Raw genomic sequence first — 17373 nt, forward strand, 5'->3', positions numbered from 1 at the left:
CCCTAAAGCCTGATGTACTCCAGCCTCAAAAATTAACAATTTTAAGGCTTCCTCATGAACTGGGGTCCAGTCCCAGGCAGCTTTTTGCACGTCAAATCATATAAGGAACATGCTATGATGGGAAAATCTGGAATGTGTTTTTCTCCAAAATACCAACAGGCCTAGGGCATGTTGCAACTCCTTGTTTCCAGGCATTTTTACTTGTTCAAGGGTAGTTAAAGTCTCACGGGGAATACATATTGTTTCTCCCCTCCACCAAATGCCTAGGAATTTCACGTTCCAGTTCTTTTTAAAAACTGAGAATAGTACAACATCTGACATTTCACATGTGTATTTCAGTAGTAACTATCACAATGCTTTATCATACTGATAACTAGAAGACTTGAGGGCTTTAAAGGTGTTTGAGGCATTTGCCACCCAGCCCTACTCCAGGTGCTGCAGTATCCACCTGCCGCACGCAGCCAAGGGAGCTTTTCTGCCCTGGCCTCCTACAGCTGTGCGGTCTTCTTCCAGCTCTTCACTGCTTGCTGACAGCTTCACTTAGATGAGATGGAAATAGTCCAGTGGCCCACATGCTTCTTCCCCAGGTCACGTTTCTGTACATTACATGTGCCTACTGGTAGGTACTGACAACAGTAATCTTTTCCTCCGGTCTGCAGGGAAAACCCAGGAAAGAAAAAGAACATAGTAAGCATCCTAAAACAGAATCACAGAATCATTAAGGTTGGAAAAGACCTTTAAGATCATCAAATCCAACCATCAACCCAACACTACCATGCCCACTAAACCATGTCCTGAAGTGCCATGTCCACACATTTTTTGAACACTTGCAGTGACAGTGACTCCACCACCTCCCTGGGCAGCCTGTTCCAGTGTTTGCCCACTCTTGCAGTAAAGAAGTTTTTCCTAATATCCAGTCTAAATCTCCCCTGGCGCAACTTGAGGCCATTTCCTCTCGTTATATCACTAGTTACAGAGAGCTATAAAGTCTCCCTTTAGCCTCCTCTTCTCCAGATTAAACATCACAGTTCCTTCAGCTGCTCCTCATAAGACTTGTGCTCTAGACCTTTCACCAGCTTCGTCGCCCTTCTCTGGACATGCTCCAGCAACTCAATGTCCTTCTTGTAGTGAGGGGCCCAAAACTGAACATTCGAGGTGCGGCTGAGTACCCGGGTATACGGGTACAATCACTTCCCTGCTCCTGCTGGCCACACTGCTTCTGATACAGGCCAGGATGCTGTTGGCCTTGGCCACCTGGGCACGCTGCTGGCTCATGTTCAGCTGGCTGTCAACCAGCATCCCCAGGTCCTTTTCCATCAGGCAGCTTTCCAGCCACTCTTCCCCAAGCCTGTAGCATTGCATGGGGTTGTTGTGACCGAAGTGCAGGACCCGGCACTGGGCCTTATTAAGCCTCATACAGTTGACCTCTGCCCATCTGTCCAGCCTGTCCAGATCCCTCTGAGAGCCCACCTACCCTCCAGCAGATCAACACTCCCACCCAACTTGGTGTCATCTGAAAACTTACTGAGGGAGCACTCGATCCCCTCATCCAGATCAGCAGTAAAGATATCAAACAAGACGGACCCCAAAACTGAGCCCTGGGGAACACCACTTGTAACCAGCTGCCAACTGGATTTAACTGCATTCACCACAAATCTCTGGCCATCCAGCCAGTTCTTTACCCAGCGAAGAGTGCACCTGTCTAAGCCATGAGCTGCCAGTTTCTCCAAGAGAATGCTGTGGGAGACACTGTCAAAAGCTTTACTAATGCCCAGAGAGAAAATATCCACAGCCTTTCCCTCATCTACTCAGTGGGTCACCTGGTCATAGAAGGAGATCAGGCTGGTCAAACAGGACCTGCCTTTCATGAACCCATGCTGGCTGGGCCTGATCCCTTGGTTGTCCTGCGCATGCCCTGTGAGCACCCTCAAGATGAACCGCTCCATGATCTTTCCCGGTACGGAGGTCAGGCTGACAGGCCTGTAGCTCCCCGGATCCTCCTTCCAGCCCTTCCTGGAGATGGGTGTCACTTCCAGCCTCCAGTCTTCTGGGACTTCCCCTGTTAACCAGGACTGCTGATAAATGATGGAGTGGCTTGGCAAGCTCCTCTGCCAGCTCTCTCAGTACTCTTGGGTGGATCCCATCAGGCCTCATAGACTTGTGTGTGTCCCAGTGGTGTAGCAGGTCATTAACTGCTTCTTCCTGGATTATGGGGGATTTATTCTTCTCTCCATCCCTGCCCTGTCTTCCAGCTCAGGGGGCTGAGTACCCTGAGGATACCTGGTCTGACTATTAAAGACTGAGGCAAAGAAGGCATTAAGTACCTCAGCCTTTTCCACACCCGTGGTGACAGTGTTCCCCTCATACCCAATAAAGGATGGAGATTCTCCTTGGCCCTCTTTTTGTTGTTAACATATTTGTAAAAACATTTTTTTGTTGTCCCTTATGACCGTGGCCAGATTTGAGTTTTAACGTCGAAGTTCCCCACAGAATAACAGCACTAGCGAGCGCCTGCCCCCTCTGGCACCAACCGGCTGCACGCTCAGCGCCTCTCGAAAGCGCCGTTACATGTAAACTCGTAGGCCCTGCCGCTCCCCTCCTCCTGCCTGTGGCACGGCCTGCGCCCGCCGCGCTGCGCGTGAGCCGCGAGCGCACGCTCCGCCCTTCACAGGAAGCAGCCCGCGCGCGCTCCCGCGTTGCTAGGGTGCGGGATTGGTGTCCTAGCAACGCGCGGCGCTTGACGGCAGCGGGGGTGCTTCCCCCGTTCCCTGCCCAGGTGGGACCCGGCGGCGGCGGCGACGCCGCCACCGCCACCATCGCCACCATGTCCTCGCCGGGGCGGTCCGAGGAGGCGGACCGGACGCTGTTCGTGGGAAACCTAGAGAGCCGCGTGCGGGAGGAGATCCTCTACGAGCTCTTCCTGCAGGTGGAGGTCGGGCCCCCGGGAGCAGGGCGGGGCCGCAGGAGGGAGGCCTCGGCGGGGCCTAGCCGTATGGTCCTCGGGGCCGGGTGGGTGTGAGGCGAGGCGAGGCCAAGCCCGGCTCCGGGCTGGGGAGCGGAGCGCAGCGAGAGGCCGTAAAGCGCGAAGCCGGCGGGCAGGCGGGCGGGGCTTGTGCCGCACGGCCTCCGGCGGGGACCCTTTTCGTACCCGGCCTCCCGGTGCCTCCGCCTCTGCGGCTCCGAGCGGCCCCTGTCCCGCCCGGCGCCCTTTCCTCGGCTGGGTCTCCTCCCGGCTGTGCGAGTTCTGGTGCCCCGCGAAGTGGGCCCTGCTTAGTGTGGAAAATCAATAATTTCAAAGGTGTTTTTAAAATCCTTGAGGGAAAAAAAATACAGTTTACGCTTTTTCTAATATATTCTGAGCAAAAAAAATTTGATACATAATTTTACTAAGAAAAATCAGCGTAAAACCTGAAAATGTGTTGGGCAAGGTTAAAACTATTAACAGAGTGCGAGAGGCAGTAGCAGTGATGTGCAGGTGGGGCTCTGGGCTTCCACTTGTAAATGACCTTTCTATCAAAATGTTTTAGCTTTTAATGCTTGAGAAGGTATTAAAAATTCCATCGGTGGGATTTTCAGGGGGGTGATGGTAAAATACTAACCAGCTGGACCTGTTTCAAACCGGAGCTTAATTCTCTTTCTTTGTAAATAAGGTATGCCAAGGAAGAAAGAAAACGGCAGAGACAGAAAATGTTAAGACGCTAACTTGGCTTCAGTTTTCATCTTGCAGGACAGCATCTCTGGCTAAGCCAGGCTTATTAACCTGAAAGTAGTAAGGAAAGAAGGGGGGAAGGATATGGAGAGGAGGGAGCATTATATCGCTAATGGCAAGCATCACATTTCAAGGTCCGTTGACAATAGATGCTGATCATGGGCTTTTCCTGAATTTGTTTATGGTATGTTTGTTGTGTGGTTTTGTTTTGTGGGGTTTTTTTTTAACTCCTGTCTTGATCCAGTCAGCCTCTGTCAAGCTAAAAGGTCCCAGACTCTGATTGGACAGTCTAGCTGACAGCATGCTGATAAACATGCTTTTATTATTCCACTAATTTCCTCCCAGTCTCAGAATGAACCTTGCTTCCTTCTGGTGAGTTTGCAAAATAATGAGTGCAAAAAAAGAGGTGGTCAGCATCATCTATTCTCTTGCGGTTTCATCTGCTAATTGGAACTATTTCTACTCACCAGTTTTATTCCACTGATTAATCAGATATTGTTAACTAGGCAAGACCTCAGCATGCTACCCAATTGCATTCAAACACATTTTTGTTTGCTATGTTCTAGGCCTTTGGGTTTTTAGTTGTTTCCATCTCTTCCTAATTTTCAGTTTTTAACTTTTCCCTAAAACTAGCTAAGAAACAGTTGTTTCTCCTTCCCCCTCCCCTTATTTTCTATGCCGTTTCCATAGTACTGGAAACAGTACTAAACAGTAGTCTGCTGTATAAGTGTAAATGTTAGGTTACGAAAGCCTTATCTTACCAGGGGACATGAGTAATACCATACAAATTCTGTTACAAAAGTGATACAAATAAGCAGATGCTCTCAGAATGCAATTTTTCATGACTCTTCTGCATAATGTGCAGCAGTCATCCAACTGCTAACTTTTATCTGGGTCTTTAGGTCGTCCCAATAACTCTACTTATCTTTCTTCCTCTCTTCATCTTGTTCTCACTCAGGTTTCTCTGTCTTTTGCTGCAACAGTATATGCTTCTCATTGCAGTATTGTCCTTTCTTGGAAAGTATACAGTTCAATATTCCTGCTATCGCATAGTCCTTAAGATGCACTCCTGACCTGTAGCTTTTTCCCCATTGCATTACGAGCAAGTATCTATTATTACTTCTAAACTGTTAATATTTTTATTTATGAACAGGAAGACTACATATTTAAAAGACTGACCTGCAAAGGACTTTGAGTTTGTTGCTTCTAGTCCTTGAAGAACCAGATCCTCCTTGTTAGGCAAATAATAATCAGAAGACTGGATATATGTAATTTTTTTAAAAACTGCAGTGTAGTGCAGGACAACAACAAAAATGCCTTAAGTAGCCAATTCAAGCAAAAATAAATATGTTCATAATCTTACTGAAATCCCTTCTTTAAAAACAAACAAACAAACAAACCCCAACCAAAACCCAAAACAAAATTAAAACAAAAAAAGAAACAAAAAACCCAAACAAAAAACCCGAGCAAACTTCAAGATATTTGGAAAGATGAGATCAGCATTTTGAAGATTTGCCTGCACAGGACAACCTAGGTAGTCTCCATTGCTGTATAGCCTGATCACCCTCTGCACCAATAATAAAAAACTGTACATTATTTTTGATCCTTTGTGTTTGTCTATATGACTTCTCTACTTTCACCAGGCTTGGGGGGTGGGGGGGTTTCATTTTTCAGCAAAAGCATCTTATTTAATTTAGGATTAGTTTATACACAGCTGGCAAAAGCATACAGCAATCAGACATTATTATCACAGATGACAATCCTTAATATCTTCAGTCTGACAACATGGAGGGTATAATAAGGGAGATGGCTCCACATCATCACTCTAAATGCTCACAGCAGACAAACTGCAGATTTGTTGTTTGACAGTAACTGTTGAAAACGCGGAATAATAAAGTAGATTACTTTCTATGGTTTATTTTCTTCATCTGAGCATATGTTGTGTGTTTATTTTGAATGTTCAACTGTTAATGCAGTTTAATTGCTGCAAAGCTGTTACAAGTTAACTTCTGTCTCCCTGAAGCTATAGGTGACTTCTGAGCGACTTTTACTGAAAAGTACATACTGTATCAGCAGTAGTAGTGGATCCCAGTTCTACTGATGAATGCTATTTTTTGATTCAGAACAATGAATTCTCCATCTACTACAGTAATTTAGACATTCAGTATTTTATTTTTGCTGGTGGATTTTTTTGTACCTTATGTTCACTTCATTGCTCATCTGGATATTATATCCTCCTAAACTTAAGTTGTTATATCCTTAACACTCCCGAGCTGTGGCAGGAGACTGTTGGTCACTCCTTTTCACTGGGCTGAATTGGCTGTATAGACGCATAGTTTGTTCTGATGAGAAGCTGTTAATTTGCAGACTATACACTGATTCCATCTTGTGTAGAGAAAATTTGTCACCTTTGATCTCTATTACGAAAATGACAGTTTCATTGAAAATGGAGTCACTATTTATGAAATATCACTACTTTAATTTGGTTCTAGAAGTACTATGCAAGGATTAAAATGGTACGTGTAGGCAGAGATGGAACTTTTCAAAGAAGATATTTCAGCCAAAGGGTGTGGTTTGGGGTTTTGTTGGTGGGATTTTGGGGTTTTTTGGTGGGGGCAGGGCAGAAACAGTACCTTATCTCTGATGAGATGATGGGGTCTCTTGATTCCTTGCCATGCAGTTGTGTTGAGGGTTAGGCAGTACAAAAAAACCTCTGTTTTGTGGTGGTTCCAGAAGCACTATTCTGTGTTCAGGTTTTGTTTCCCACAGTGTTGATGCTGCCCATCTTAGGAATTTAAGCAAGAGTAAAATAGAAGCATATTAATGGAGTAGGTCACTTTCACATAGCTGATATTATCAACTTGCTTAGTTATGTTAGCTCTGCAAAAAAGTTCTGTAATAATTGTACTAGTAGCTGTACACGCACAGGATAACTTTTGCTACGGAGTCAGTAAATTAGTCTTCCCCCTTGCAGCAGCTGTCATCATGTTTTAAAAATAATAAAAAAATCTGATTATTAAAGACTAAACATCACCCATGGACTGATGCTTGGTTCCCTTTTAGTGTTTGTGGAGCTCATTTTTGTTTGTAGAAGGCTCAAAATTTGAGCTTGAGGAATGTGGACAAACATTTTCAAAATTAAGTGGAGATTCTTATACTGAGAAACTTGCACCGTTTCTGACTATGGCAAAATATACATCATTATGAAACATTCAGAACAGAATGAAGTGTCAATCTCTGTTAATTTCTGTGAGAAAATAATACAAATTTCTTTCAGGCTGGACCATTAACTAAAGTGACGATTTGTAAGGACAAAGAAGGAAAACCTAAGTCTTTTGGATTTGTCTGCTTTAAGCACAAAGAATCAGTGCCTTATGCAGTAGCTTTGCTGAATGGAATCCGTTTGTATGGAAGACCAATTAAAGTGCAGTATCGGTTTGGTACGTTTAGTAGTCTTGGTGATTAAGTCTTTGTAAATTTTTTTAATGACTATTTTTGAATCCTACAGTCTTTTACAAAGCTGTTGATTTATAGTTAGAACAAATTACAGTCCGTTTTTTTTAAGAAAAAAAAAAATCTTGTGGCTTTTGCATAGGGAAGGATTCAGTCTTTGTATTTTTTGTTTACTAAGAGAATACAATAGGTTGGATCAGAATAGCATAACTTGCAAGCCAGCTCAGAGCACACTGTATGGAAAACATAGCAGCAACGCAGGTTTTCACGCCAGATTACATTTAGGAATCAGGGTGTGACTTTCATTTGCAGTGTGGCAGGAAAAGTCAATTCAGTAAGTGCAGCAGTTATCAATTTGATTGTTTTTATACTAAAGCCACAGTTATCAGAGCTGTTGCTTTAAGTGGAAGGGATTGTAGCTCAAAGAATAGTCAAATTATGTCATATTCTTTATTTTATGTTTATGAGAATAAACCTTCTACTAAGCTAATGATCAGGCAGCATTTGCAACTCAAACATTAAGGACTCATCATGTTCCCACTAGGCACTGTGCCACTTCTTCCTGCAAAGGCTGTACAGAGCAGTTGCTGGGTTTAAGTAGGACGGCCGAGGTTCCTAAAATCAGAAGCATCTCCCAGGTCTGTAACAGAGTGGGAATTATTCTTTTCTGGATTACTTCAACAGCCCTGATTTATGCTTCTGTAAGTGAATAAATTATAAATTAATGTTTTCAAGCAGTGAAATGATGCTATATGTTATCTGCCATAAAGTAGCACCTTACCTTTATATACTACCTTAGATATACTATTAGCACACTACAGATGACACACAACACTTTCTGTGTTTTGAACTTGTTAATTGAATAGTTGTGACTGAATAGTCATTATGCTCTTGTCTTATTTACAGGGAGCTCTCACTCATCAGAACTAAACAGCCCTACCCATGGTTTTGAGAACTATATTGACTTATATTCACCTTCATATAGGTAAAAAAGATCACCTGTGAATGAACTGTATGATTATAATTTTTAAAAAAATCTTCTTAGGAAAATTAGTTGATGTGGTAGAGCAATCTTTAGACTTTTCATTAAAACAGCTGTTGTATGCTTTAATCGCGTCCTTACTGATGACTTGCAGTGGGCTGTAGTTAATTTTGACATTTGGTTGTTTAGCTTGCCAGAATTTCAGTTAGCTTGAATTTTCCATTCTTTATTTGTTCCTGCAAGATAGAGGACCATGAGAAAATATTGAAATACAATGTTTGTACTAACAATGTTCACAGTTGTTAGGGGAAAGAAATCTGAAAATGGAGGTAATCTTTTTAAACTCCACTGACTTTATATCTGTATTTTTTGTGTGTATATTTACAAGCAGCTGTTGGGCACATATGAATGCACAGGTATAAACCTGTTATAATCGAAGTCTGAACACCTCAGATACAGTATTTTTCAGTGTTCCAACATTTTTATTTACAAATGTGACAGAAGTCTCTATGGAAGCTAAACTCCCGTGGTGAAGTCCAGAACTCTTTTGCATCTGCACTTAAGTACATGTGAGGATTACTCATTAATTGAGCCTTTGTTTTTCTTGTTTTATCAATTTTTCCATGGAAGTCCAGTTGTTAATATCTCAGTTCTCCTCTTGGATATTCTCATTATAGCCCAAGAGTTAAGTCTCAGCACTCTGGTAAGCAGTATGTGGTGGACGTCTAGTCTTTGTACATTTGCTTGTTTTTCCTAGGTATCAAGAGCCTTATGGAAATCCTCCATTTCCTGTTACTCCTTTTCCAATGAACAGTAGTTTACCTCATGAATACTCAGGCTTTCAAAAGATGGTGAGTTTGAGCTAAAAGTCAAAAACTTGGAAGCTTTTTTTACAAAGTTGAATGTATTCTGCATTTCTGCAAACAACAGTGTTTATTTAATGTCTCAAAATGTGGTTTAGGCTGTTAACTTTGACAGTATTAGGGCTATTTATTTTAGCTCTTAAGGATACTATAATAACAGGGGATCTACCAAACCAAACTATTTTCTTACTGCAGCAATGTCTTAAAGGTATATAGCTTAGGGAGGCTAAAAATATCAGTCTACAGATGAAGCTCTCTCCTGTACTGTGTTCCAAATCAAACCCCCTTTATGAGACAAAAATTACAACCATGCAAGCAATAGCTTCTTCATAGACAGATAATTTAGTCAGGGAAACTCTTAGCTCTTCTACTTGATTCAGAAATGCCCAGCAGAAGTTTGAAATGCCCTAAAACCAAACCTAAAACTCACCCAACAAATCACCGCTGCCCAAGTTAGGGCAACAACAGTTTGAGGGTTTCTGGCCTGAACCTTTATATGCCCCTTGCAGCTCTCACATTCATGATTTACTTCCACAGCAGTACACAGTGAGAACCTGTATTCTACTTCCCCTCTAACAGACTCTGGCACACTGGGCCACTCTTGTCCTAATCAGTTTTGTCTGAGATATTCCACAAAGCAAGGGAAGTGGTCTCTCCAGATGGCAACCTGTGGGCCAAACACTACTCAACAAACACATCATGGAGCTTCTGAATATGATGAGTATGGATCAGTAGGACTGAAGAAACTCAGCATTTAATGTGAGGTACCAGCTGTGGACTGCTGCCACCCAGTCTGTCTGGGGAATGGCCAGTCCTTTGTAATGTTAGAAGGGGCGAAGTCTGGATCTGGAAATCTGGCAAGATTACTCTTGCCAGTGTCAATCTGAGGAGGAAAATGGAGAGGGTCTGTTCCCTGTTGCATGCACTGGTGGCCCACCTTCCGTCTTGCCCTCAGAAGAGCTGGTACTTGCACAAACTTTCCCATCCCCTCCACTGTGGTGGAAGGCTCGGGAGCGTACATCTCCCCCGCTGTGCTCACCAGTGAACTCGCTCCTCAGTAATAATGCAGTACATAAACACTGAAAGACCAAACTCAGCAGACCAGCACACACAACCAACATCATCCCATTTTCTGCTTGCTAGAAGGGATGGTATTGCAGTATGTCTCCAATGATAGTTTGTTGCAGTGTCAGCAGGACACAATCTCGTCACACATCTACCTCAACTTTGTTTGGGTGAGCCAGGCAGGTTACTCACTAGGAGTCTGCTTGCACATGTAACGTACTTGGACATGCTCCCCATCATTTTTCTGGTTACTGACAGTCAGTAGGAAGCAACTCTTTTCTGACCTTGGTAATTCTATTTCTGTATTTGGGCTGTGCATTTTGTATGAGAGGGACTCTTGGGATACTTTAGGGACTGTAACAATAAGCTGGGCACTTACTGCGTTGTTCCAAGTACTTTGATGTATGGATTCACTGTACCTTGTTGGAATGCCTTGTCCACATTAAAATTAGTTAAACCAGGTTAAAAAAAATTGCAGATGTGCATGTCTTTGCATTAACAATAGGCACTGCAGTTACAAATGTTTATAAATTACGTAGATGAAGAAATGTAAGGAATGCCATGTTTGATTACCTTACACAAGGACTAACTGGCTGTTTAATCTTAAATCAGATTACATCTGTGTTCTAACTTTGCCATGAAAAAATTGTCTGCTTTTTCCAACAATACTAATTGATATAATAAAATATATAAGCTTTATTCTCAATCATTCTGTGTTACATTCTTTTATAATTTATCAGTATTTTCATTGTATAAGATGTAATGCATGCAAAATTAAACTCTTCAGAACTTCCTCTTTACAGTGTTAACAACTCAAGTTTCTATTTCTCTAGATGAACCATTTTTTAGCACAGCAGTACACAGTACAGAGTCCAGTGGGTCAACAATTTCCTTACTATCAGATGACTCCACCACTGCCTTCAAATTTGTCCTTTTCTCCCTATCAGAAGCAAGCTGCAAATTTAAAGTCTACACAGAGTTCTTTTGAATTGGCCCTGCCATGTTCAAGTTACTGTGAAGTGCACCAGGTGGATGAAAGCACCTCTAAAAGAAAGAGAGAACAGCAAAGCTGTGACAGTGACACTAGTATTGAGGATGACAAAATGAGACAAAAAGAACATGACCAAAAATACAAGAAGCGCAAAGCCAAGAAAAAGATGCATTAATACTGTGTAACTGGATTCATCTTTTTTAATTAAATTTCCTATTTTTATTTGAGAGAAATTTAATCCTTCATCTTTGCACTTTATTAAAAAAGGAATGTTCAAGATTCATATTATTTTTGAAATGTGTTATGCATAAAGTATACCGATACTTTATTTAATCTCAACCTATTTGAAGAGGAAAGTACTATTTAAGGTATAAGAAACATTTAAAAAGATAAAGTTTTCCTAACAAAGGAAAAAAACCTAGTTGTTTCCCTACTCCCCAAAGAATCATGGAAGGCTGTTATTTCACTAATATAGGAAATTTATGAAAGTACATATTTCATCCATTCATGAAGTGTATGTATCACTTCCATTACTTATGGAATGTATTTTTGTGAATGGTGTAATAATTTTCTGGAGCCACTGAAGAAGTGAGCGGGATAGAAATTCTAAGTGTCACATCTGAGGTGTGCTCATCATTGAAGTATAAACCCCTATAACTTTTTTCTGATTTAGCTATGTTGTTACTTTCAGTTAGGATCACCTTGTACGGTTATTGGTACTGTTTTTATCCAGTAGTAAAATTGAGGTAGAATATGGGCCATTTGCACTAACTACAAGACTTATGTATGTATCAATACTCAAATGAATGTATGTAATTTATGGCTGCAGTTAATGTACTGACTAGAACTACATTCATATATATGCATCTTTCTATAAAGTTGCTCTCTAGTGTTTTATTTGCTTATTTGAGAATCTAAATGTTAATTTTAACAAATGGATGAAAAGATTTAATGAGTATCTCATCTAATCGATAGTACAAAAGCATGAGTCAGTGGAGTTAGTACTACCTCTTAAGAAGAAAAGTTTTTCCCTTGTTTAGCAGAGGAATAATAAACTATCTCATATCGTGATGAATCAAAGTAGTCAAATGACCTATTTTCCATCTTTTACAATGGCAACCAACAACCTATAGACAGATACACAGGTATTGTCTTATACAATACCAAGTACAGGTGAAACACTTTTAAGATCCTGTTATATAAGAAAGCAAAACACTTATTTTTCAGCTACTTAATATTACTTAAAGTTAAGTCTTCTGTTCAGACTAGAAGTAGGCTTCAAATTGAACCTGACAGTAAAAAAGGATTTTGGTTTTATTAAACTCTGTTTTCTTGGTTGTAACATTGGGTTGCTTGAAAGGAGTACTCTTCATCCTTACACGGGTATTGAGAAAGAATATCCAAGTTCACCGGTTTAAAGGTGATGTGTTTTACAAGCCCAAATGAATTTCAGAAATGGAAGAACATTTACTTGCAACAATGTCTCTTTTCTCTGATAACATAAATCACAGCTAATAAAATCACTTTCTCAAGACACTGCTTTTAACTTCCCAAATGGATTGCTTCTTTTGCCTAAGAGACATTCCTCTAACACCAGAGTATGGCACCCCTTAAAGGTCATCAGCAACTGAATTCAGCCTTCTCTGGAAAGAACTTATGTAACAAAGGTTTGTGCCTGAAATGAGATTTATACCTTAGTTTTAAGAAACTTGCTAAGTCTGCCCAGTTGCTTTCCCTTTTTCCCCTCTACCCTTTTACACAAACACTTGCCCCTTGATCTATTTGGTTATTGTTTTTTCCCCACCAATAACTTTAGGACTAAGCTATGTAGATGTAATCTAACTCCTGTTAGAAGATACTGCTGGCATTATACCAGTAAGTCACAGATCACAAAAGTTGCCACAATAATGGAAAAAGTTAACAAGTAAAATACACTGGATTTCTTTAAACCTGTTCCCTGTGTTAAAGAAATTTAAGTATAATCAAGTAGCAGAAGAATATGTTAATGTTAGCTTAAGTTAGAAGTGAAGTTCACGAGACAAAAGAAAAAACAGATGGATGCCCAAACCAGAATTTGCCTACAGAAAGAGAAGTTTAGGTAGGTCTATGCTAATGTGTCCTTATCAGACCTCCCCAGTGGATAGAGAAGATAATCTGTTCTATGCAATTATACCCTACAAAAGGAATGTCAAGGAGGATCATATTGCATATGGCTGATAAAATATCAATACAGTTCTTCTAAAGAAATAATTTTTCTTACCTTCTTTCTTCCCAGTCTTATTTTTCCTGAGGGAGGTGCCATTTTAACAGCTCAGATTATCAGTGTTTAAAAGAAGAAAAGCTGGGCATGTAGGAATGGCTAAAATTACTTTAGCCATAACAGAATTTATTTTGTAGATCTGTTAACTTAAGACATCACTTTAGTCAGGGCCCTGTTGATATTTTAATTCCATTGCCACCATGTTTAGGAAATAAATGCTGGAAATACAAAAACCTTGAGTTTGGCCTTGACCAAATATTTCTTCAAATCCCTATCTGTTTCAGTCACTTCTTTATGAATATGAACTTCATGTTTTCTATGTTAGTTCCGATTCTAAATTATTGTTATTTTGTTCTGGTCTTTCACTTCCCATGCTACTGGCTGGCCACAAGACCTTGCTTTCCCTGCTATCACATAGGTCTTGCATTTAGACTTGTTTCTCTGTATTTTATTACATGGAATGCTGTGCATAGTTATTTCCATCACAATCTCCCAAACTTTGGACAAATCAGTATCACTGCAGTCAGTAATGCATTCTCATTTAAAATGGCAATGCACCAGGTCAACAAGAGTCAAAGGGGGGGTGCCATATTAACTATAGAGTAAAATCAAGATACTGATTTTTATTAACTTTTGGGAAAACTTTATGTTCAGGGAAAAACACAGCAATGGAAATTGCTATTACAGCTTCCTTCCTACCTACCTTTACATTTAAATACTAGTGAGCAAGCTGTATGAAGCCTCCAAAAAGTAAAATTAGAAAATATGGCAAAGTAACAAAGGTCAAAACTTGCTGATCGGGTATGCAGTCTGCCAGAGTTCCCAGTGCTACAGCAGCCTGGTTCCAGAGACAGGCCAGAGTTTCATCTGCCAATCCCAGGCGGCGTAGTTCTGTTGATGGTGAGCACATGCTTTTAAAAGTTTTATCCAAAAGTGTTTTAAGTTGGATCTGTTCAGCGGCAACAGCACTGTGTTGCTCCCATTTAAGCGGGAGGCACAGCTGGTGTCACGAAGCAGCTTGCTCTGTGGCCTCCAACTCCAAGACAGAAGTACTGTTGTCGTCTGTCATTTTCTGATGCTCTAGTAAAACTTCTGGTAGCACACATTCATTCAGCTACGAGCTAGTTAAAAAAGTTTTTTTTATACTTTTAGTTATAAGATAGGATACACACACCCCACTCCCTCTCCTGCCCTCTCTATTTTACTTGAATGCTGCCCACTAGTACAACACCCATCGGGCCTGTCCTTAAATGACACCAACGAGACGAAAATCACAGGCAGACCCTGCCCTCGGCGGCTGCAGGTCGCGTTTTTAGGGCACAGAAAAGCCTTTCACCACCGGCTCTGCGGCCGCGGGGATAGCGCCCCGTACGGCCCGGCCTGGCTGGCAGAGCTACCGGGGCCGCGCCTCAGGCCCGGTGGGGCTGGGGAACGGGACGGGCCCCACGGGCTCCAAGCTGCGGGGAAGGCCGAGGCTGAGGCAGCACCGCCCTCCCCGCGCCTCACCCCAGCCCGCACCTGCCCCTCCGACGGCTATTTCCCGCGTCTACCGCACGAGGCGGCCGTTAACGGTCTCCGCCGGCGACTCGGGGAGGCCTTGGGAAGCGTCTGCCTCGGAAAGGAGCCATGACCGCCTCCCGCCGCAAGCAGGGCGGCTTTCCCGAGAGGCCGAGTCCCCCCGGCGAGAAGATGACAGCGCGGGGACACACACCGAGCGGGGGTCAGGCGTTACCGGCGGCGTTGAGGGCGGGGTGTCTCTCCGCCGGGGCCTGCCTGCTGCCCTGGCAGGAAGCCGGAGGCTGCCAGCAGCCGCTCGGCCCCTGCCCCCAGTAGCCTCCCGCTCCCTCCCGGCACAGCTGCCGTTGCCCGAGGGATGGCTGCATTAAACCTGGTGGGATTTCATGTAGGTCTAGTGTTAGGCCCGTGTCAAAAAAATGACAGCTATTGACAACTGCTAGGTCCTGGGGTATATCCTTTGAATTTATAAGGAGGAAATAATCTTTAAGGCCAGGGTTTCCATTCAATGTTTCTCATCATTCTTTTCATAAGGAAATGGGAACCTTGCCACGGATAAGAATTGGAGCAGGGTTTAAGCAGGCCAAGTTTGTGACCAAGACTTCTACTCTGTTCTTCAACAGTAACAGGCAATAGTTCAAGCAAGCAATGCTGGATGGGTGTAAATTGTATTGGACCATGCATGGCAAATGTTTACAGCTGGTAGTGAAGGGTGAGTAGATGCTGAAGCACATGTGTTTGTTAGAGAAGGAGGGCATATTTGCATATTGTTTTCAATTTACATTGTTGCGTATTTGTTTCTTGGATTATCATTTAATCACTTTGCGTTTCACAGAAAGTGCAAGAAAAATTGTTGTGGAAAATAGACAGGATCTCAGAGCACCGGCAGCATACATTTTTGGTAGGTGGGGTTTTTCCACCACCTACCGAAAAGAACTGTAATTGCATCTTTGGTTAGAAATTATTTTAAGAGGGTAGTTACTGACGGATGGAATTTACTCCCTAGGTGTGCTGAAGTTATTCTTGGGTGTGGATACACATTCCTCAAGAAGCATGACAGAATTCGTATTTGTTTGCCTCTACTACACTTACAGGGAATGGCTCATCAAATTGGGCGCAGTGCACAAGCCTCGTATTCTTCTCCTCATTTATGTGCACAGTACATGTTAGTAGTACTTCATCTCTTAGAGTCTGAAAGGAGCTTGCTGTTCTTTAGGTATTAGCAGTTGATAACCTCCAATATCTAGGTTTTTAAATGGAGGGGAAAAACCCCCACAGGATTTTAACTGTCAGAGATTTAAGTAAGGTTTGCTTGTATTGGACACAGAATATCTCAAGTTGGAAGCGACCCGTAAGGATCATCAAGTCCAACTCCTATGCTTTACTGTTGGTGTGATCATATTTAGTGTAAAATCAGGCTAAGGTGGTGGTTAATATCCCCTTACAGCAAGATAAGTTGTTCTAGTAACTCACAAGACTGTAGATTTCTCTCATTCTTCATAGCTTGTGTTAAAGTGTATTGGTGGGAGAAGGTAACAGACAAAGAAGTGTAAGTATAAACCTTATTACAGCTCAGAATTAAATAGTTCCTAAAAACTACATGTTTAGTAAAAGAAAAAAAAAACAAACAACTTTTTCTTCAGTCTTTCAAGTAACATTTATCCCTTTTCCTTTTTTCTTTTTTAAAGAGAAACACAGCCCTGAAGAGAATGGTTTTTTCTTCAGTAAAGTAACATATTCCTGGTTTAGCATGTGAGAACTTAATAAACTGCTTGTTGATGTTCATTGATGCTCACAGAATTATAAAGCACGCACTTACATTCCACACCATCATTTTGACTTGAGCCAGAGTCTGAGCCTGAGATTGCTGTTAGCTTTTTGTACAAAAATCAACTTTTAGAGATCATATTCCAATATTTTGTGGAGCATTGTTTATACACAGTAACAGTCATTTTATATGTTATCTAATGGCATTATTTAAAACATTAATATTTTGATAACTTAAGCACAATGTTCTCGTCACAATAGATAATATTTTTAGACAATGGGATATAAAAGGCAAAATGAGGCTATTCTTTTTTATTTGTAACCTCTCTGTGTAAAGTTTGGCAATAGATGAAAATGAAAATAACATTTCTTTTATACTCCATGTTGTGATAGAACAATTTGCTAGATTTCCAGGAGCAAATATTCAGTAGTACATTTAAGATGTTTTCCAAGTAGCCACTTTCATGCTTATTTTCCTCCCTCTTTTATGGCAGGCCGCATGTTATTACTGTAGATCACCTGCTCATAAACACCAATGAGATCCCTCCTCTTCAGAAATTTTCCACTCAAAAATAGGAACTCAAAGCTCAACTATCTCAAGTCATGCAGCTTCCTGTCACTTAATATTTTGGATGTTATTTCAAACAATTTCGTGTGTTATGTCTTGTGACCATTAATCATTTTTAACATTTTTCTTTTTTCTTCTTTAAAGATCATATGAGTCAGACATATACATCTTCAAAATCTAGAAGTGAGAAAAAACATTTT

General features: G+C 41.5%; 1 protein-coding gene across 1 annotated transcript; it reads left to right on the forward strand.

Annotated features, from left to right (window-relative positions):
- Nucleotides 1–2824: 2824 nt before the first annotated feature.
- Nucleotides 2825–11238, forward strand: RBM11 (RNA binding motif protein 11; the record flags this gene model as incomplete). Its single annotated transcript, XM_082005523.1, has 5 exons — nt 2825–2926; nt 6987–7149; nt 8069–8147; nt 8902–8995; nt 10906–11238. 5 exons carry the CDS (start codon nt 2825–2827, stop codon nt 11236–11238), a joined length of 771 nt encoding a protein of 256 aa, XP_081861649.1.
- Between the last annotated feature and the right edge of the window lie 6135 nt (nt 11239–17373).

Source organism: Phaethon aethereus (genome assembly GCF_964289735.1).
Source record: "Phaethon aethereus genome assembly, chromosome: 1".
NCBI classification, from domain to species: Eukaryota; Metazoa; Chordata; class Aves; order Phaethontiformes; family Phaethontidae; genus Phaethon; species Phaethon aethereus.